The sequence below is a fragment of the Engystomops pustulosus genome, chromosome 6 (assembly GCF_040894005.1).
Source record: "Engystomops pustulosus chromosome 6, aEngPut4.maternal, whole genome shotgun sequence".
NCBI lineage: Eukaryota > Metazoa > Chordata > Amphibia > Anura > Leptodactylidae > Engystomops > Engystomops pustulosus.
In genome coordinates, this window is record NC_092416.1 from 24,133,693 (window position 1) to 24,155,105 (window position 21,413).

The 21,413-nt window shown below is 40.9% G+C and overlaps 1 protein-coding gene across 1 annotated transcript in view; it reads right to left on the reverse strand.

The window, feature by feature from the left end:
- Window positions 1-3,248: 3,248 nt before the first annotated feature.
- The window catches only part of LOC140134655 (uncharacterized), a 127,580-nt gene continuing 109,415 nt past the window's right edge, over window positions 3,249-21,413 (reverse strand). Inside the window, exons 43-55 of the mRNA XM_072155119.1 lie at window positions 20,239-20,295; window positions 19,370-19,426; window positions 18,916-18,972; window positions 17,267-17,293; window positions 16,686-16,742; window positions 16,052-16,099; window positions 13,461-13,493; window positions 11,608-11,646; window positions 10,594-10,641; window positions 9,398-9,430; window positions 8,508-8,546; window positions 4,791-4,833; window positions 3,249-3,494 (exon numbers count right to left, since the gene is read on the reverse strand). Of these exons, the coding sequence (XP_072011220.1) occupies window positions 4,823-4,833; window positions 8,508-8,546; window positions 9,398-9,430; window positions 10,594-10,641; window positions 11,608-11,646; window positions 13,461-13,493; window positions 16,052-16,099; window positions 16,686-16,742; window positions 17,267-17,293; window positions 18,916-18,972; window positions 19,370-19,426; window positions 20,239-20,295 (506 nt within the window). The 3' untranslated portion in view covers window positions 3,249-3,494; window positions 4,791-4,822. The remainder of the gene's footprint in view (window positions 3,495-4,790; window positions 4,834-8,507; window positions 8,547-9,397; window positions 9,431-10,593; window positions 10,642-11,607; window positions 11,647-13,460; window positions 13,494-16,051; window positions 16,100-16,685; window positions 16,743-17,266; window positions 17,294-18,915; window positions 18,973-19,369; window positions 19,427-20,238; window positions 20,296-21,413) is intronic.

Genomic DNA, 21,413 nt, shown 5'->3' on the forward strand with positions numbered 1-21,413 from the left:
AGCAGAGTAAAGCCAGGGGGAGCAGCCCACCTTCAGTGCTGCCACAGCCAGGAACTTCTAGTGCCTCAGGCCTACTGCCTAGCAAACAGGGCAAGTCCAGACTTAAGCCCAGAATTGCAGCTCCACCAGCTGGACTCAGTTCTACCTGAACCAGCCCAGCCTGCATCTACTATCAGGTTGCATGTACCTTTCCTGTGGACCGGGTCTCCATGACCTTTCCAGCTTAAAAAATCTGCTGTTACCAATTTTGACCATTGCTTCCTGTTGAATAAAGAACTGTTGATTTGCACAACGTTGCCTCCATCTGATCCCTGGATATGGCTGTCTACCACCACAGGCGCCCCCATCCATCAACTAGGGACTCATCCTACAGACAGCTCAGGGGTTGCCCCTATCGCATCAGCCTCTCCCTCCTTATTTCTTGCGCACACCACATGCTGGAGAGCTGCCAGGCTGTAGGGCAGCCCTCCGGTCCCCATATCAAGCACCGTGACCACAGCATGCCCAAAGCCACACTAGCAAGCCACTCCGGTATTCTGGGCTCCGGCTGCCTCCAAGCACCAAGAAAAGGCTAGGCCCTGGTGGGGGATGTTGCAATAACATTTTTTTTTTTACCTGAAGCTATTGGCCCTTTCATATAGGGCCCTGGTATATACCGCCTATATGAAGTTGACTTTTTTATATTCCAATGCCCAATACAAGTCTATTCGATGCATCAAAACGCATTTATTGTACTTGAAGATACATGGAGATGCAATGTGTGTTATAATGATCCATTCCCGTAGACCAGTCATCAGTGGTCAAAAACTGATAATAATGATGAAAACTAATACTGTACATTACAAAAAACTAACAATCATTTATTTCTGTGTGGTCAGGAGGTAATAAAATATGAGAAACGTTTTGGCCAAATGAGGACACCGACAATACAAAACGACTATTCACACATGGATCTGGCTAGCACCTCAGATCTCAGGCTTACTGACATCATATACCAGAAATGGAGTATGAAAGGGAACATTATGAAACTATAAATAATCTAATATATACACTATAAAAAAATGAAGTGGATGTGAATGATAATAAATGCCAAGTCTTATGAAGAGGCTGTGTGTAATTTAATTGGGATGAAAATATCTTTGGCTTCCAAAATTCTTCTTAGTATGAGAACCATAAAGAGTTTGGCTCTTCATAACTAGTCCTATTATTCTCGTAGATCTATTAGCTCATTTTCAGCCTACAACATGGCGGCTCTATGGAAAGTTACGTGCTTATACTCTTGGTAGCAGTTCTCCTTAGTAACTAATAGGTTTGATAAGTAAGGGACCCTGATCAATGAAATCTATATAGTCTGCAAGAAAATCTTTCCGCAGTTTTGATATTGGCAGACTGATGTGTTAGATATTGTCCCATGTGTAGTCATACAATTGTGCACGCTGTTAGTAGCAGCAGGACTGTGAAAAAAAATGAATTTAGATTCCGGAATTGGTGCTCCTCCAAGTGCACAGGGGGTGTGTCCTGACACTGAACCACAGACTCTCCCTATTTAGCTCAGGTAGATGTGAAGAGCTGTGCAGATATGCAATAAGGAGTTTTCAGGACCCATCCAAGCAGATTTTACAGTTTACCATTACCACATACATATCATCCACCCACATACTAGAAGGTCAGGATTTATACAGTAGTGGCATCCAAGTAAGGCTGAATTCACATTGTGCTACGGGCACACGGCAGTGCCCCTCTCCATAGAACATGTCCTATCTTTTCACGGGGTACGGAACATTACAGTGCCATCTATGGGGAACGTATGTAGGCCGTATATACGCCCCCCATACGGCAGTGTGAATTCAGCCTAAAACTTTTTTTTACATACAAGACTACTACTACTACTTCTAAAAATAGGTTCAAGTTTGGTGTCCCATAATGTTGACACTTCCAAGCTTCAGTTTCCCTTCAAATTATCCAGAATTTGCGTATACTCACGGACCCATGGACCAATGTTTGTCCTTACTGGTTTTCTAGGGGTGGGAGCTTCACTCTTGTAACAATGGCAGTAGAAAAGACAAACACAAGCAGCAACAGGAACTGCTCTAAAATGTTTGGCTCAGGCAGTCAGTTCATACGCAGGGCCATGGAAACCCTAACCATGTGCATGAGTCCATAGATATACCTGGGGCTGTGTGCTAGTCGTTGAAACAACAAGTAGTACATGACTAAAAGCAAGGTGCATGTGGAAGTGTTGGGGGCAGGATATCCGGTAATTTACTAATATACATCTATTAACAGTTCTTAAAATTAAACACCCTGTCTGTTACCTCATGGGCCGGACATTCCTAACTATAAAATGGCCGCAGATGGAGGGTCATGTGTTCTCTAACTGTCCATGAGCAATTGTCCTGCTTGACAGAAATCACATGACCCTCCATCTACGGCCATTTTATGTTCAGGAATCTCTGGCTGATGAGGTAGAAGACAGGAGACTTCACTTTACACATCAGGAAAGCGGGTACAAAACAACCCCTGTAATCTGATTGAAGGTCTTTTGGATATACTGGAAAATCAAGTTTGATCCCATCTCACAACCAGCAGGACTGCCAGATACCACAAGCCGTCAGAGGTCTGGTGGTGCTCTTTCTCATCAGAGTTGTCTTGGTCGCATTATAGTAACACATTGGGGCACATTTACTAATGGTCCGTATGACGCATTTCAGTTGGGTTTCCCGAATATTTCCGATTTGCCTTGAATTGCCCCGGGGTTTTTGGCGAACGTGATCGGATTTTGGTGCATCAGCGCCGGCTTTCATGCAACACAAATTAAGGGCGTGGCCGTAGAACAACCCGACTGATTCGGACAAACCGCAGAATTTAACAAATCAATTTGTGTCGCAAGATCAGCACTTACATGCACCGGGAAGAAGATGGTGAACTCCGGCGGACCTGAACGAGAAAGCAACACATGCAGGAAATTGGACGCACAATCTTAGTGAATCGCGGCAAACCCGAATCCTCATCAGACAACGCACCTCGGGAACGCGACAGGACAGGTAAGTAAATGTGCCCCATAGTAGTGGTGGGTATGTTTTTTTTTTCCTTTTTATGCTTGTACGGTATTTTCAACTGCTTCAGTCACTGGATCGGTTAATAATTAAAATGTATATTATTATTATTATTATTATTATTATTATTATTATTATTATTATTATTATTTCTATTAATGGTAACCAAAATAAGTGAATCTTCATGACACATTTAAATTGTTGCATAATTTTTATTGATTTTACTTAATTAGGTTTCGGGTTTGTCAGAAAATTAATGATCATTAATTCCAAGTAATAAGCAGTATGATATTGGATGAATAAATGTATTGATTGATACAAATATATTTGGCAAATTCCTGTTTGTGCCTTTGATTTCAGATAACATTTTTTCTTGGTTTATACCAGGCCTTAGACTTCTTGGTGTCTTCTTGTAGTGTGGACGTCACATCACTAGATCTGGAACACAGAGGAAATTATTTATTTTGTATATTTATGTAAAGAAACTGCAGAGCTGAGAGATTTTATCCCCAACCACATTTAAGAGTAAAGTATAATTTTCTAGATATATATGAGATATATGTAATGTCAGTGACCTGGGGGCACATAAGCCAATACAGGCAGTCCCCGGGTTACGTACAAGATAGGGTCCATAGGTCTGTACTTAAGTCGAATTTGTCTGTAAGTCAAAACTGTATATTTTATAATTGTAGCACCAGACACATTTTTCTTTTGCTCCAGTGACATTTGGAGTTTCAAAATTTTTCGCAGTAATGGGACCAAGGATTATAAATAAAGCTTCATTACAGACACTTTACAGCTGATCATTACAGTCTGGGACTATAGTAACATCCAGAGAGCTTCACCAGAGGTCACAGTGGGCAGAGAGGTCCGTCTGTAACTAGGGGTCGTCTGTAAGTCGGGTGTCCTTAAGTAGGGGACCGCCGGTAATGACCTTGTCCTACCAGCTGTCCAGTCCTGGCAGCTAATCCCAAGCATATGAGGTTCAATTAAGGCCCCTTCCCCGATGGAAAGTTTTATGCAATTTTTGTAAAGTTTGTTTGTATATCCACTTCCTGACCTCCGTCTTTTAACAAAACTCTGCGTGCCCTGACCTAAGCTTGTCTATTGGGCATGACCCATCACTACCAACGGTAAATTGAAGCGTCTTAGAATTCTTAAAGTTAAATTAAAATTCCCCCAGGCAGCAGACCTGCAATCCGATTCACTCATAAACTCCGAATATGGGTGCAAACTCCGCCAGTTCCGACCTGCAGACCTGGTAGAAATTAGCAGATTTTTATGCTCTAATCTGACCTCTGAACTCTGACTCCAACATGTCCAAAGTGGCGTTCGGGTCAAAGAAGCCAGAAAACTGGTGGAGAGAGGGAGGGTTGTGTGGTTTCTTTAATACAAGCCACAATGAATCTCTCCCACTTACTTCTAAAATAGGGACTTAGTGCTTCCTGGTAAAGTCCAAATATTTATTTGCGGGTTAAAGATAAAACCCAGAAGGCCACGTACAAAACATCCTTGGATAGATAAATAGATAGATAGATAGATAGATAGATAGATAGATATGAGATAGATAGGAGATAGATAGATAGATATGAGATAGATAGATAGGAGATAGATAGATAGATAGATAGATAGATAGATAGATAGATAGATAGATAGATAGATAGATAGGAGATATAGATATATATATATATATATATAGGTCTAGGAGATAAATAGATATATACATTTACTCACGTTATTACTCAATTGGTCTTTGCTGTTAACTCTCACTCCTTATCTATAAAAGAAAAAAATTATATATAAATATATTAAAAATAGACATTAAAGTCTGATGGTGTCTGATCAGAACAGAGAGGAGGCTGCACTGCAGGACATTAATGTTTCTCACACTCTGGAGTTTTTTCCTGTAGTGTTGCTTCAAAAGAAGAATAATTCATGTCTATTCAGTGCCCCGGCCAAGAGGAGAACCTGCTGCCCTCTATACATCCTAATGACAGAGACATCATCCAATATGGTGTGCAAATAAGAGGGTAACTATCAAGATTTTAATGTACAAACCATAGCTCCAACACACAGAACACATTGGGGCTCATGTACTAAGGGCCTCAATCGCTCATTTTCGGCGGTTTCCCGAAAATTACCGGTTTGCGCCGCATTGCCCCGGGTTTTTGGCGCATGCGATCAGATTGTGTTGCATCGGCGCTTGCTTGCATGCGACGGAAATCGGGGGTGTGGCCGCCGGGAAACCCGACGGGTTCGGAAAAAAACCTGCAGTATTTTAAAAAATGAAATGTGTCGCTTGACACAAACTTACATGCACCAGGAATAGGATGGCGGACCACGGCTCAGCAGCGACACCTGGTAGACATTGGGCGCACAACCTTAGTGGATCGCCAGAAGACCCGAATCCTCTTCGGAGAACACGCTGCTTGATTGCAACAGGACTGGGACCCCTTTCTGTTCTACTGAGCCAATCCAAGGGTCCGTGGCCGCACTTTCGTCGGTTTTTCCGACATTTTCGGGGAATGCACGGCTATGACAGGTATTTAACTGGGGATTGTGTCGGACCCGACACAATCTTAGTGAATCTCGCCACAGTGCATTATCGTCGGACAATGCACTTTCGGTGAACTCTAAGAAACGGGTAAGTAAATGAGCCCCTCTATGTCCAGGAGCACTCAGAAAGTTTAAAGTGAAAAATTAAAGTGGATTTCAAGACAACAGGGTACATGTACTAAGGGCTGTGCCTAGTTTTCTGTTGGACATTATTTTAGGTGCAAACTGCTTGCACAAGTATTTAACACGAGTCCGCACCACATTTGTGTTTCGCACAACCATTTTGTTTTATGTCTGCACTATTCTTCATATTACACAAATTTCTGCACTGATGGGGGGGGGGGTGCTCCGGTGCTCAGTCGGACCGTGCATCAGATTTAACATGCAAAGTCCGCCCGAAAAGTGTCACACGCCCCATGTTAAAGGTGAACCAAAACAAGTGGTGCACTCCGTTGGAGCAGTGCAGAGGGTGCCAGATTCATGAAGAACGGGCAATGTGGCCCAATATTTTATCTATATGCTATCTATAAATATGTGCGGTATATATATATATGTACAAACTACAGTCCATTCACAAAATATGTTTTATGTATGAGTTATAGACCCCCAAAATAAATTATCTATACAGTGTATCTTACCCCATAAGCCCTCATATGTTTGCATTACCAACAAAAATGTTAATTTTATAGCCTGTATCAAGTAACAATACAAATCTGGTGTGAATGGCGCTGAATTCTATGCCCGGCCATGCACCATACAACAGTCATCCCCACATATGGGGTATCGGTACTCGGAAGAGATTGGGCATCAAATTTTGCAGAATATTTCATCATTTTATTCATTATGAAAGTGTCATTTCATGGCCTAAATTAATGTACACTCACCGGCCACTTTATTAGGTACACCATGCTAGTAACGGGTTGGACCCCCTTTTGCCTTCAGAACTGCCTCAATTCTTCGTGGCATAGATTCAACAAGGTACTGGAAGCATTCCTCAGAGATTTTGGTCCATATTGGCATGATGGCATCACACAGTTGCCGCAGATTTGTCGGCTGCACATCCATGATGTGAATCTCCCGTTCCACCACATCCCAAAGATGCTCTATTGGATTGAGATCTGGTGACTGTGGAGGCCATTTGAGTCCAGTGACCTCATTGTCATGTTCAAGAAACCAGTCTGAGATGATTCCAGCTTTATGACATGGCGCATTATCCTGCTGAAAGTAGCCATCAGATGTTACAGGGTAGATTGTGCTCATAAAGGGATGGACATGGTCAGCAACAATACTCAGGTAGGCTGTGGCGTAGCAACGATGCTCAATTGGTACCAAGGGGCCCAAAGAGTGCCAAGAAAATATTCCCCACACCATGACACCACTACCACCAGCCTGAACCGTTGATACAAGGCAGGATGGATCCATTCTTTCATGTTGTTGACGCCAAATTCTGACCCTACCATCCGAATGTCGCAGCAGAAATCGAGACTCATCAGACCAGGCAACGTTTTTCCAATCTTCTACTGTCCAATTTCGATGAGCATGTGCAAATTGTAGCCTCAGTTTCCTGATCTTAGCTGAAAGGAGTGGCCCCCGGTGTGGTCTTCTGCTGCTGTAGCCCATCTGCCTCAAAGTTCGATGTACTGTGCATTCAGAGAAGCTCTTCTGCCTACCTTGGTTGTAACGGGTGGCGATTTGAGTCACTGTTGCCTTTCTATCAGCTCGAACCAGTCTGCCCATTCTCCTCTGACCTCTGGCATCAACACGGCATTTCCGCCCACAGAACTGCCGCTCACTGGATGTTCTTTCTTTTTCGGACCATTCTCTGTAAACCCTAGAGATGGTTGTGCGTGAAAATCCCAGTAGATCAGCAGTTTCTGAAATACTCAGACCAGCCCTTCTGGCACCAACAACCATGCCACGTTCAAAGGCACTCAAATCACCTTTCTTCACCATACTGATGCTCGGTTTGAACTACAGGAGATTGTCTTGACCATGTCTACATGCCTAAATTTACTGAGTTGCCGCCATGTGATTGGCTGATTAGAAATTAAGTGTTAACGAGCAGTTGGACAGGTGTACCTAATAAAGTGGCCGGTGAGTGTATATTCCAAAGAGATTTAAAAGTTTCTAAATCGCACTTCTATTTTGTTTTCGCCCATGTGAAAGACTTAAAGGTTTAATAGACCTAATAGAAGTGGTTTTAGATACATTGAGGGTGGAAGTTTGAACAGTGGGATCAATTATGAGATTTTACTATTATTTAGGTCTTTCAAAGTCACTTGAAAGCTGAGTTTTCCCTCAAAATGTGAGTTTTGGCGATTTTCATGAAAATTTGAAAATACTAAGCCTCTTAGCGTCCTAGAAAAATGAAAAGACCCATAAAATATAATGCAAACTTAAAGCAGACATTACGGAAATGTTAGCTAACAAGTTTTTTGGTAAGTTTTAAGTTCAGTCTAGAAAGCAGAACACTTCAAACTTTGAAAATGAAGAATTTTTCCGAACTTATGCCATATTTTCATTTTATTCAGAATAAAACGCAAAACTTCACCTATATTTTACAACTAACATGAAGTATACAGGGTGACGAGAAAATATTCTCAAAATCACCTGTATATGTTAAAGCGTTCCAAAGTTATAACCAATTATCGTGACGGATGTCAGATTCTAAAAATCAAGTCTGTTTGCTAAGCTTAAAACAAGCGTCAGTGCTAAGGGGTTAAAGATATATGGTACCTAATGAGAAAATTAGCAGTCCTATATCTGTAAGTCATGTTATATCTGGTACAGGTAAAAATCTTTTGAACTGACCTTTCATTCACTATTTATATGATTAAGTGTGGATACTTTAGAATTTGATATTTTAGGTCATTGTGTACTAGAAATGTGAATTACCTTTTGTTTCGGGAACAGGAGATATTTGAACATTTGGACCTAGAAAGAGAAATATATTGTGATTAAAAGATTTTAAGTGAGCTGTAATACCATGAACAGCCACTGTACTGTGCGGGGGGAGGTGGATTTGCCACAGTTTCCCAGCTAGGAGACTCATCGTACAGCATTAACTGACTGCTCTATGGATAAAATGGCTTTGATGCTTTGAAGGGGGTGAGGTGGAGAGCTCTGGCATTGACCAATGCCTCAACTTTGTTTGACCTATTGGGTGCTACACAAACATGCACCAGACACTTTTCTGAACCACGTTTTAAAACACAATGGGGCACATTTACTTACCTGGTCTCTGCGTGATCCCTGAGGCGCGTTGTCCGCCGGAATCCACATCTACCGCGATTCATGAAGATTGTGCGCCCGAGTTCCTGCATGTGTCGCTTCCCTGCTGAGGTCCGCCGGAGTTCACATCTTTTACCGGTGCTTGTAAGTGCATGTCTTGCAACACAAATTGCTTTGTTAAATCTCGCACATAGTCTGAATCCGTCGGATCGTCCAACGGCCCGCTCCCCGATTTGTGTCGCATGAAAGCCAGCGCCGATGCGCCAAAATCCGATCGAGTGCGCCAAAAACCCTTTCTAAATGCGGAACATATCAGAAATCATTGGGTATTCCGACGATAGTGTGGACCGTGGATCCTTAGTAAATGAATAATGAGCACTGGAGTCCATTACTGAGTCTCCCACCAATCACAGAGGAGGTTTTGTGCATTTTTATCCAATCAATCTAATCGTGGTTGACTATCCATAACTTTTGCAAGGAGGATAAGTGCAAAGGTGTCACTAAAGGGCAGATTTTTCTTAAGTAAATTCTTACAAAAACTGATTGATACCTACCTGTCATGTGATGTAGCCCATTTCCACCAAATTCTAAAGAACAAATTTTATAGATTAATTTTTTTTTTGTATTATTGATTTTCAAATAAATACAAGACAGATGATATATAAATACATAGATAGATTGACTAGACAAATCTTGAATCATGTTTCATTCGTACTTCTACTGACTTCTAAGGTTATAAAGGCCTATGATATTGATGCAAAACTTCAACTAGACCCCCCACACACTCCTGCCCATGAGGTTGGGTGAGCTTGACTGAGTTCTTCACCTCTGTGATTTTATTCATCCAATTTACATCTCACTTCAAAGTTGATTCTCTGGATGATGCCACCACACCAGGTCATGAAAGAATTATGGAAGGTGTCAATCTTTTTTAATAAAATACTTATTGTGGTTTTTTAAGGTCACTTCATGCTGACAGGTTCTCTTTAAGATGATCCGGCGTGCTTTCAAGCACTCTGTTGTATTTTTCCCTGATGAAGGACCCTCCCTTATGGTGGGTTTGGAAACGCTTTGAGAAGGTGGGAAGGCATTTGCAGGCAGTCATAGGGATGTCTGAGCATATTAGGACTCCATGGGACTGTCCTTGTTAGGACGGGAGCTTTTTGGGGAGCAGGGACAGATTAGCTACAAGGAGACTTAGATGCAGTGCCTCCATCTACTCCTGGTCTAGGACCTCCTGTGGCAACTACAACCCTGTTCATCACTTTGGCTCCTGTTTCTTTCATATGGGTGAGATCATTCCTATTTATTTCATTACCATATATGTTGATGTGATCCTCCCTATTGTACACTGTGTATTATTATTGCAGATCTTGTCTCCATTAATATGATGTTGTGAGATGGAGTGTGGTCCTGGTCTGTAATAGTTTAGACTTGTTGTGTATTGAAAGTTAAGCTTTCTATTGTCTTATTTCACCCTTCTTGGTTAAAAAATCTATGTTTATTGTCAGTCCCCTACCAAGATCAGTACAGTAAGTAGATCATACACACCTAAAAACCTACCTCTACATAACTCATTCTGTCTATTTAATTGAGCAGTGTCAAACACGTATAGTACTGCTCCATTCAATCTCTATAGGGGTGACAGGGACTATACGACTAATATAACTAGTAACATCAGGTACAACTTCCATATACAACTGCATTGATTGGTTCTCATTTAATAGGCTGTGCTGAGATAAATACTTACGGAACTTGAATCCGCCTGTTTGCCAACTGGAAGATCCAGACTGTGAACCTGAATCATGAATAGATAATAGGTAATTTTACAGGAAGAAAAAATGTAATGAAAATTAGGTTAATATAATTTTACAAAACTCGTGTTATTGGGTTTTACTGTTACTATTGTCATGCCCAATGGCATCAATGTAGCACATGTCTGCACCACCAATGGGATGGCATGTGCTCCCAGTCCCCACAGTCTGGATATGTTCTTTTGTCAGAAGGAACAGAACTTTTCTAAACTAGACATAAAAGCCCGATATTATCTGAAAGCACAATATTCTCTCACAGCAAGACTTTTATTAACCATGGATTAAAGCACAATATTCTAGGGCAACAGGACTTTTCTGAGCCATGTATTAGTGCGCTATTCTCACTAACCAACCTTTTCAGAACTAGGTATAAAAGCACAATGTTCTCTCACAACAATACTTTTTCTGAACTAGTTATAAAAGCACATTATTTTAAAACCACAGGACTTTTCTGAACTCGGTATAAAAGCACAATATTCTCTTACTGGAGAAACTTTACAATAAGTTATAAATGATGAGGTTGATTTATGATTTTTCTGTTGCTGAATACTAAATAGAGAAATCTTCTTCAAGATGGTGCTGGATGCTGCAGTACATGCTAATATGCAGGTCTGGTGTTTACAAGTATTGCTGGAGAATCCTGTGCAATCAGTAAGAATATCCCTGCGCTCATGCAGTTTTTCACAGTGCCCTGAAAAGGGCAATTATTCCACCTGTCCCTATTAATAGCAGCCCCTTCTATACATCTCAGTGCCCTGTGCCAGTGCAAGTCCCTGCCTAATTGACTTACCCTATGACAAGTAGCAAGTTCTACCTAGCTGTCTCGTGTGTTACCTGTTATAGGTAACAATTTTTTAAAAAAAAAAACTTTCAATCACTTTTTTTTCATGTACTACAGACACTTTAGTTTCGGTTATTTTAGGTCATTGTGGACTAGAAATGTGAATTACCTTTTGTTTCCGGAACAGGAGATATTTGAACCTTTGGACCTAGAAAGAAAAGTATACTATAATTAAAACATTTTAAGTGAGCCATAATACCATGCGATGTGTGGTGGGGTATTAATGAAATGTAAAGACCATATCCCTCATATGTGCATTTTCATATAAATATATATTTATGATTAAGTGATTCATGTCTTGGTAAAGTAGAAGTATGAATTACTATTTATTTCAGGAACAGGAGTTATAGGAACCCCTGGACCTAGAAAAGAACATTAAAAATGATTAAAAAAATAATCCTGAAAACACAATATTTGTAAAATTGCAATGGAACATACACACCTTGTATATCAGGTGCCAAAGTTCCATATGCCATATCCTTTGAGTAACCAATACTTAGGACACCAAAAGGTGTTGTAGGGTGTTTCATCTTGTTAGAGCTAGAGCCACCACCACAATTATATTCTGCCCAGGAATATTCAGATTGAGGGAACACATTCCAGTGTGTGTTGTTTAGAACCTTTCCATTGTACTGGATTTCAGGGGCAATTGATGACTTTGCTATAATAATCCCCAAATTATTGTCAACATTGTCCTGTCCAATGAGGTTATATTGAAGGTTAAAGGAATTAACATCTGGTACTTTGGTCATGAAAGGTCCAAATGGTTTGTTTTTATATTTTCCACCAGTTCCAAACAGTAAGACTTGGATTCTTTCCGTGCTGTGAATGGATAAGGGTGAGGACACAGAGACATTGAATTTCATCAGCTGTCCGGCTCCCACTTTGGTCTTCATCTTATTTCCACCGGATTGGTATTCAAAACAAGCGGATTTGGAAGCCAAGGCAAAAACCTGGTCACTTTTTGATTGGAAGGACATTCCTGGGACAAAGTAGGATGTTCCCCAACTTGTAACAGGTTGAAGCTGTTCAAACACATGGCTGCAACCTTCATTACTAGGAGCACATGAATGTCCAGATAGAACAGCCACAGGGTGTTGAGAGTTTACTCTAGTCTCCGAGAGGTCTTCTATACTCTGGATCTGTAGGGACTGGAATGGCTCCATATTTGTGGTCAATGTGTCCCCCTTTTTATAATTCTTGCCTTTAAATTGCACTGATCCAGTGAGGGAGATGTTTACTGTTGTTTCAAATTCATAAGTTACGACAGCAAACTCTGGATAATGGTTAGAAGGTCCTTCGGCTATAGCAGCAGAAGGTCCCTTGGATGGAGTAATTATATAGTATTCTGTACCCCATTGGTCAACTGGATAAATCAAAGAAACATCTCCACTGGTTTTCTTAAAGTTTCGGGCCATCACAGTAATGTCAGCATCAGATTTAATGATGGTGGTACATGGACACACTCCAGATCCTTTGACTTCTGAGGGTTTTGGAAGATCAAAAGTTACTGTTTCTCCTTTTCCAACTTTTATTGTCTTATTGAAAGTAGACTTGTTCATGGTAACAGTTACTGTAGTTGAAGGTGTAATCCCAGTTACAAGGATTTCTCTCATTGGGCTGTCATCCGAAAAAGTGTTCTCCAAAAACCCCACAATGAAGTATTTTCCCTGGGAGGTCACTCTCCTCCAGCCTGTAGTTAAAACTTGTCGTAAGATTATCCTTTGAATCTAAATGATCAACTATCATTAATATCTGCAACATAGATGAGGAATATTGAGCACTGGGGTCCATTACTGAGTCTCCCATCAATCACAGAGGAGTTTTTGTGCATTTCTTATCCAATGAATCTAACCATGGTTGACTATCCATAACTTTTGCATGGTTCGCTTTAGTGCAGAGGTGTCACTAAAGGGCAGATTTTTATTATATACATTCTTACAAAAACTGAGTGATACCTACCTGTCATGTCCTGTTGCCCATTTCCACCAAATTCTAAAAAACAAATATGATAGATTATTTCATTTTTTTTTGTATTATTGATTTTCAAAATAAATACAAGACAGATGATATATAAATACATAGATAGATTGACAAATCTTGAATCATGTTTCATTTGTACTTCTACGGACTTCTAAGGTTATAAAGGCCCATGATATTTATGCAAAACTTCAACTAGACCCCCCACACACACTCCTGCCCATGAGGTTGGGAGAGCTTGACTGAGCTCTTGACCTCTCTGATTTTATACATCCAATTTACATCTCACTTCAAAGTGTATTCTCTGGATGATGCCACCATGCTAGGCCATGAAAGAATCATGGCGTTCATCTGTCTAATAACATACTTATAGTGGTTTTTTAGGTCACTTCATGCTGACAGGTTCTCTTTAAGATGAAGAACAATCCAGGGTTTATCTCCCCAGAACACCCTTAATACATATTCACTTCTAAAACTTGTACGGCGCGCGCCGGGTCCCGGTGCATGGAGAGGGCTCGCGGGCCGAGCCCTCTCCATAGCCGGTAAGTCTTTGCTGCATATTGGGTGTTTTCACCTCGATCGCCGCCGGCAATGCTGCCGGCGGCTTCACAGAGATAGCGCCGCATGGGCGCTGCCATCTTGTCGTGGATCGCTGCTCCCCGATGACGTCACGGGGAGCGGCGATCCGTCGCCATGGTAACCTCGGGTGTTCCAAATACCCGAGGCTACTTCGTTTTAACCCATGCATTACAATGTGTTAATTGCACATTGTAATGCATGGGGAGTAAAATCAACATATACTGCCATACTGTAGTATGGCAGTATATGATAGGATCGATCAGACTACCTAGGGTTAGAGTACCCTAGGGAGTCTGAAAAATAGTAAAAGTAAAAATAAAAAAAAGTTAAAAAAAAAAAAATTATAATAAAAAAACCTAAAAATTCAAATCACCCCCCTTTCCCTAGAACTGATATAAAAATAAATAAACAGTAAAAATCATAAACACATTAGGTATCGCCGCGTCCGAAAATGCCCGATCTATCAAAATATGATAATGTTTTTTCACTATGTTTAACCCCGTAAGGGAAAATAGCGTCCAAAGTCGAAAATGGCATTTTTTTGCCATTTTGAAAAATATAAAAAAATTAATAAAAAGTGATCAAAAGGTCGCACAGTCCCAAAAATTATAGTAATGAAAACGCCATCAAAATTCGGAAAAAATGACACTATCCACAGCTCCGTACACCAAAGTATGAAAAAGTTATTGGCCCCAGAATATGGCAAAATAAAAAAAAATATTTTGTACAGGAGGTTTTATTTTTTTTAAATGTATGAAAACATTATAAAACCTATACAAATTTGGTATCCACGTGATCGTACCGACCCAAAGAATAAAGTAGACATGTCATTTGGGACGCAGAGTGAAAGCTGTAAACTCCAAGCCCACAAGAAAACGTCACAAATGTGGTTTTTCACCATTTTCACTGCATTTGGAATTTTTTTCCCGCTTCCCAGTACACGCCATAGAATATTAAATACCATCACTATGAAGTGCAATTTGTTACGCAGAAAATAAGCCATAACACAGCTCTTTATGTGGAAAAATAAAAAAGTTATAGATTTTTGAAGTTGGTGAGTGAAAAATGGAAGTGAAAAAACTAAAAAAGGCCAAGTCGTTAAGGGGTTAAAGCTATGACACTGCTGTGCATAAAAACTCTCAATTATCTTACTACCTGATTTCTCTGATTTCAATCGAAGAATGGATTTAGCTAAATTTGACTTGTGAACTGTCCCATATAGTGAGGGTTATCTGTGAGTTTTCCTAACTTTTGTGTAGCGAGTGAACTGACTATTTTAGATGCCCTTTGCAGCTCTACTGCTTGAAATTACATAAAAAAAACTGGTTAGATTGCATTCGAGTTATCTTTGTTTATTGTCAGTCCCCTTCCAAGACCAGTACAGTAAGCAGATCATACACACCTAAAAACCTACCTCTTCATAGCTCATTGGGGCACATTTACTTACCCTTCCTGTCGCGATCCCCGCTTTGCGTTGTCCGTCGAAGATTCGGGTCTGCCGCGATCCACTAAGATCGTGCGTCCAATTTCCTGCATGTGTCGCTTCCCCCGCTGAGGTCCGCCGTAGTTCACCTTCTTCTTCCCGGTGCATGTGAGTGCTGATCTTTCTACACAATTTCATTTTTAAATTCCGCTGTTTGTCCGAATCAGTCTGGTTGTCCGTCGTCCACGCCCCCCGATTTGTGTCGCATGCAAGCCGGTGCCGATGTGCCATAATCCGATTGCGTGCGCAAAAAACATGGAGCAATTCAGGGAAAAATGGTAAAAAGTTGGGAAACCCAACGAAAATGCGCCGTTCGGACCCATAGTAAATGTGCCCCATTCTTTCTATTTAATTGAGCAGTGTCAAACACGTATAGTACTGCTCCATTCAATCTCTATAGGGGTGACAGGGACTATACCACTAACATAACTAGTAACATCAGGTACAACTTCCAGATACAACTGCATTGATTGGTTCTCGTCTAATTGACTGTGGTAAGATAAATACTTACGGAAATTGAATCCGCCTGATTGCCAACTGGAAGATCCAGGCTGTGAACCTGAATCATGAATAGATAATAGGTAATTTTACAGGCATAAGAAATGTAATGAAAATTAAGTTAATATAATTTTACAAAACTTATGTGATTGGGTATTACTGTTACTATTGTAATGTATCACATGTCTCCACCACCAATGGGATGGCATTTGCTCCCAGTCCCCACAGTCTGGATATGTTCTCATGTCAGCTCAATCTTACTTTAGCCCATTACAGCTGTTGTAATAGAGGCAACATTACAACTGTTATATTAATTTTTCCATGCCTACAAGGACTAAGCTACTTCCTGGGCCATTCTTAAAATGATATCATCAAATCCTTTTATTTAAGCTCCCTACACATCTGAACCCCAGTGCCTGAGCAATAGGTTCCACAGCTGTGTTTCTTGATATTGCCTCCATTTTGCATCCAAAATATAAGGGGTATCCCCCACACATATAATTGCAGCAATGATCATATATGTATAGTAGTTCCCTGTTCATTCATTACAGGCAAACTTTACAAGAAGTAGTGCACTGGTATAACCATAGGTTGTTCCTTTATACATTGAAAAAAAAGACTTTGTAGACTTTATATACTTCATGTACCTGCTCCTGTCTGGGGCTGTCCAGCTGTTCCTTCATTTCCTTTGGATACATCAAATTCTATGGAACAAATGTTACAAATTAATCCATCATCCTCATCCTCATATAGTGTCATAGTTTGCCTTTAAAGGGTTTGGCCACTTTTTAATAAATTTCTTCCATTAGACATGTCTCCGCGTGTATATGTAGCTGTTTGTCTCCTTTCCTTGTTCTCCTCATGCTTCCCTCTGCATAAACACACAGCTTCCTCTCTCTATCACTGGCCCATCCCGTCCTCATAGGGTTTTTCCACTGTGCCTCTTCCTCTCACAGTCCATTCTCAATGAGGAGCAGGAGAAATCACCATCTCCTGCCATAGCTCCTCCTATTCATCAGTGCTCAGAAATGTAAACAAAGTTCCACTGAAACTCTGCAGACTGCACTAAAGTAATTAGCAGTGATGATCAAGCACTTGATGAACATTCTGGGATTATAATTAAGGTTTATTAAGGTTTATTATTATTATCAAGTGAAGGCATATGGGCACCTTATTAAATAAAGTGACCAAACCCTTTAATTGTCTGCCCTTTTTTACAGATACTTACTGTATTGAAATGTGGCTGGCTTCCATGCTTCAAAAATAAATAAACATAAATTAGTTCAATAAGAGGATAAAATTATCTAACTTTAAGGCAATGCGTAAATACATGTTAGTCAGCAGTAGATAACATCCTATTTATTGTGTAAGTCCCCAAAATTATCCCCTTATGGAGGCAGATGCACTACCGTGGCATGTGTATACAATCAAAACCATTAGCCCAGATATATTATGGCTAGAGATGAGCGAGCACTAAAATGCTCGGGTGCTCGTTATTCGAGACGAACTTTTCCAGATGCTCGAGTGCTCGTCTCAAATAACGAGCCCCATTGAAGTCAATGGGAGACCCGAGCATTTTTCAAAGGGACCATGGTTCAGGAATAAAATGTGTTATTTAATTGAAAAAGAATGTCTTCTGATAAGTTAGCAGATGTATGCAAACATCTGCAATCTATTCTTCACTGTTCCGCGCGTATATTATCTCCCGACAAGTTAACAGATGTGAAGAACAGTGAAGAATAGAATAAAAACAGTGAACACAGGATCATTTAAGTGAAAAACGCAGTGAAAAACACAGTGAAGAATAGATTACAGATGTTTGGCACATCTGCTTACTTGTCGGGGTGATACGCTGTCCCGGGATCGCTCCTCTTCTTCCACTGAAGTCTCCCCCTGCCCCGTGCTGCCCGATGTCTCCCCGTGCTGCCCGATGTCTCCCCCGTGCTGCCCGATGTCTCCCCGCTGCCCGATGTCTCCCCGTGCTGCTTGATGTCTCCCTGCTGCTTGATGTCTCCCTGCTGCCGTATCTTCCGACAAGTAAGCAGATGTGCCGAACATCTGTAATCTATTCTTCACTGTGTTTTTCACTGTCTTTTTCACTTAAATGATCCTGTGGTCACTGTGTTCACTGTTTTTATTCTATTCTTCATTGTTCTTCACTGTGTTTTTTTAATTAAATGCTCGATCTCGAGCAGGGGAAATACTCGTCCGAGCAACGAGCCGTTTCGAGTACCTTAATACTCGAACGAGCATCAAGCTCGGACGAGTATACTCGCTCATCTCTAATTATGGCTTCTTTGCCAAGAGTTCCAGTATAGACTGAAGAAAAAAACACTGCCAGTTCCGAAGTTGCAGAGTTTGCACCCGGGGGAGGATTACCTAAATGCCAGCCGTAATATACTCCCCCAAAAGGGTTTTACAAACAGTCCAAAAACAGTCCCTATTTTGAGAGGTTTTGTGTTATTAATAAAGAAATTAAAAATATATATATCCACCCACTTTTCCCACTACAACAACTTTATATGCCAGTAGTAGTAGTGGTGGTCATGGTGGCAGCAGCAATACAGTACTGCATGCTATGGACAAGGCGGGGGGGGGGGGGGACTGGCTCGGTAGCTGAAGAGATGGAATAAGCAGCACAGTATGGCCATGTATGGACAACACAAGTAATAACTCTATGGTACGGCAACAGTAATTTGGTACAAAACATGATGAAAAGGTAGACAGTGCTAGAGCCACCATTGGGCTAGTGATAGTAAATATTCAGTACTACCTGGAGGTGTGTAATAACCCTCACAGGGGGATGACAATTTTGTCCACTATTGTCCATACTATTGGAGTTCCCGGTTAATTGTCTTTGCTGATGTAAATACTTACAAAATTCAAATTGTCCAGGTTTTCCTATTTGTTGTCCTTCAGTTCCAGAACCTGAACCTTAGAAAAAAAATGGTAACATTAGAGGAGCTTTTTGATAGAAATCAGTTTCATGTCCAATTTTGGGGGGTTTATGAATAGAGATGAATGAAACTTCCTAGATACATTGTTGTGTCGGACAAAGAGGTTCTGTGACCCCCCCAAACCCGACACTTCCAGCCAAAGACCACAGACTGGAAGTATTAAAATAAATACATTTTAAAATGTACAAAAAAATAGTAGAATTGTCTAAACTACAGTATGGTGACTAAGCATGGCGAGGGATGCCAGTAGATCCTCTGGCTGACTGGTGGCAGCTGTGACTAATGTATCCCCTAATGTTACAATACAGTAGCGACACGGTACAACCATAGGTGGCTCATCTTCTTCTTTATAGACTTTTATATACTTTATGTACCTGCTCCCATCTGTTGCTGTACAGCTTTTCCTTCATTTCCTTTGGATACTCCGAATTCTATGGAACAAGTATTACAAATTAATCTTTCATATTTAGTTTTTCTTTTACACCCAATTGGTAACAGACATACAATAGAGATAGATATGAACCATTTCATATTGTTAGAGTTAGCCATTAAAGGAGTTGGCCACTTTTCAATAAATCTCTTGCATTAGACATGTCTATCTCTCTCTCTCTCTTTGGGAGTTTTAGCCTTTCCATGTCCTTGCCATGCTGTCCTCTGCATATATACACCCTCTTAGTAGATACCGGCACTGTAGTGCTGTTGGGGGTGGGGATATTAAGACTGGTGTTCTAAATGTCTCAATATACTCTCTCCAGTGGGCTTTACAAGCAGTCCAAAAGTTACCTATTTTGAGGGATTTACGGATTTCATGTTACTAAAAAGTAAACCAAATATATATATCCACCCACTTCTCCCACTACCATACTACTAACTTCATATGCCAGTAGTATTAGTGATGGTCATGACAGCAGCAGCAATACAGTACTGCACGCTATGGACAAGGCAGGGGGTGCTTGGCACGGTAGCTGCAGAGGTGGTAGAAGCAGCACAGTATGGCTGTGTATAGACAAAGTAAGAGATAACTCTATGGTACAGCAACAGCAATTTGGTACAGAACATGATGGAAAGGTAGACAGTGCTAGAGCCACCATTGGGCTGTTGATAGTAAACACATAAGCTGGAGGTGAGTGAGAACCCTCTCAGACCCTGCCCCATTCATCTTCACAAATTTAAGATTATTTACCCTGTAGGTGACATATTTTTGGGTTTCCCTTTAATTGTCTGTGTTAATGTAAATACTCACTAAATTCAAAATGTCCGGGTTTCCCTTCTTGTTGTCCTTCAATACCAAAACCTGAACCTGAAAAAAATGGTAACATTATAGGAGCTTTTTGAAAATCTGTTCCAGGTCCAATTTGGCAGATTTTATGAATAGAGATTAATGAAACGTCCTAGACACATTTGGTGTCTGGCTGTGCCATCACATTTGTTTTGAAATAATAACTGAAATAATTTGTTGGAGCTATAAGTGATCATTGGAATGGAATGTTGTGCATGGTCCATTTAGGGTGTCCTAGACCATACCCAACCCCTTTTGGGCTCTTTTACACCAACAAATTGCTAATGATACCATAGTACCTAGATTGCCCCTTCTAAGAGAATTCCTCCTCCTTGTACTCCTACTGAGCTCTCAATGTGGACTGTTTACTCTGCCAGTAGTTTTTGCATCAAATTGCGCTTGTACACCGTCATTTTGGTCTTACACTCTAGTACTGGAATGAAGGGTGATATGTTATTCTTGTAGCGTGGATCCAGCAGGATGGCCATGAATTATTTGGCACTGTTGAGTATCTGGACAACTAGCACAGGCACTGGAGCATATAGTGGTTGATGTAGCCCAGGCTGCCCAGAGGCATGGACAAGCTGTCCTTGATGGAAGCTGTCTTCTCCTCTTCCAACCAATCTCAATCTCCCCAGCCATGCTCCAGTCATGTGCATGAGCTGCTCTTGGTGTCACCCAACTACTCTTACTCCGCCTCCTCCTTATTCTCCTGCTCCAAAACTGTTCCCTGGTTGGACAGTGTAGTAGCAGACTAACGGTTTGGGAACTCACACAGCGAGCCTTCTATGGACTGGCATTGCACCTGCTCCAGTTCATATTTTCTCACCTGCCAATATTACATTTTTCATGATGGCTTGGAGAGCATCTTTTGAAGGTGAAAGCTTGGAATTGTAAAGCTGTTGATGGCATTATCGGTGCTGACCATATTGATGTTATATTGAAAGCCGTGCAGCACTAATTAAATGTCCCTCATGTAGGCCCAGTCATTGGTGGTGAAGTGCTGCTGGTCACTACTTGACTCACAAGGGTGTTCTGGAGCTGGAAATTCTGACACACCCATTGCAGCGTATGTACAGTGAAATTCCACCTAGCTGGTATGAGGCGGCCAAAGTTCCTCTGCAAAATGGGAAAACAAG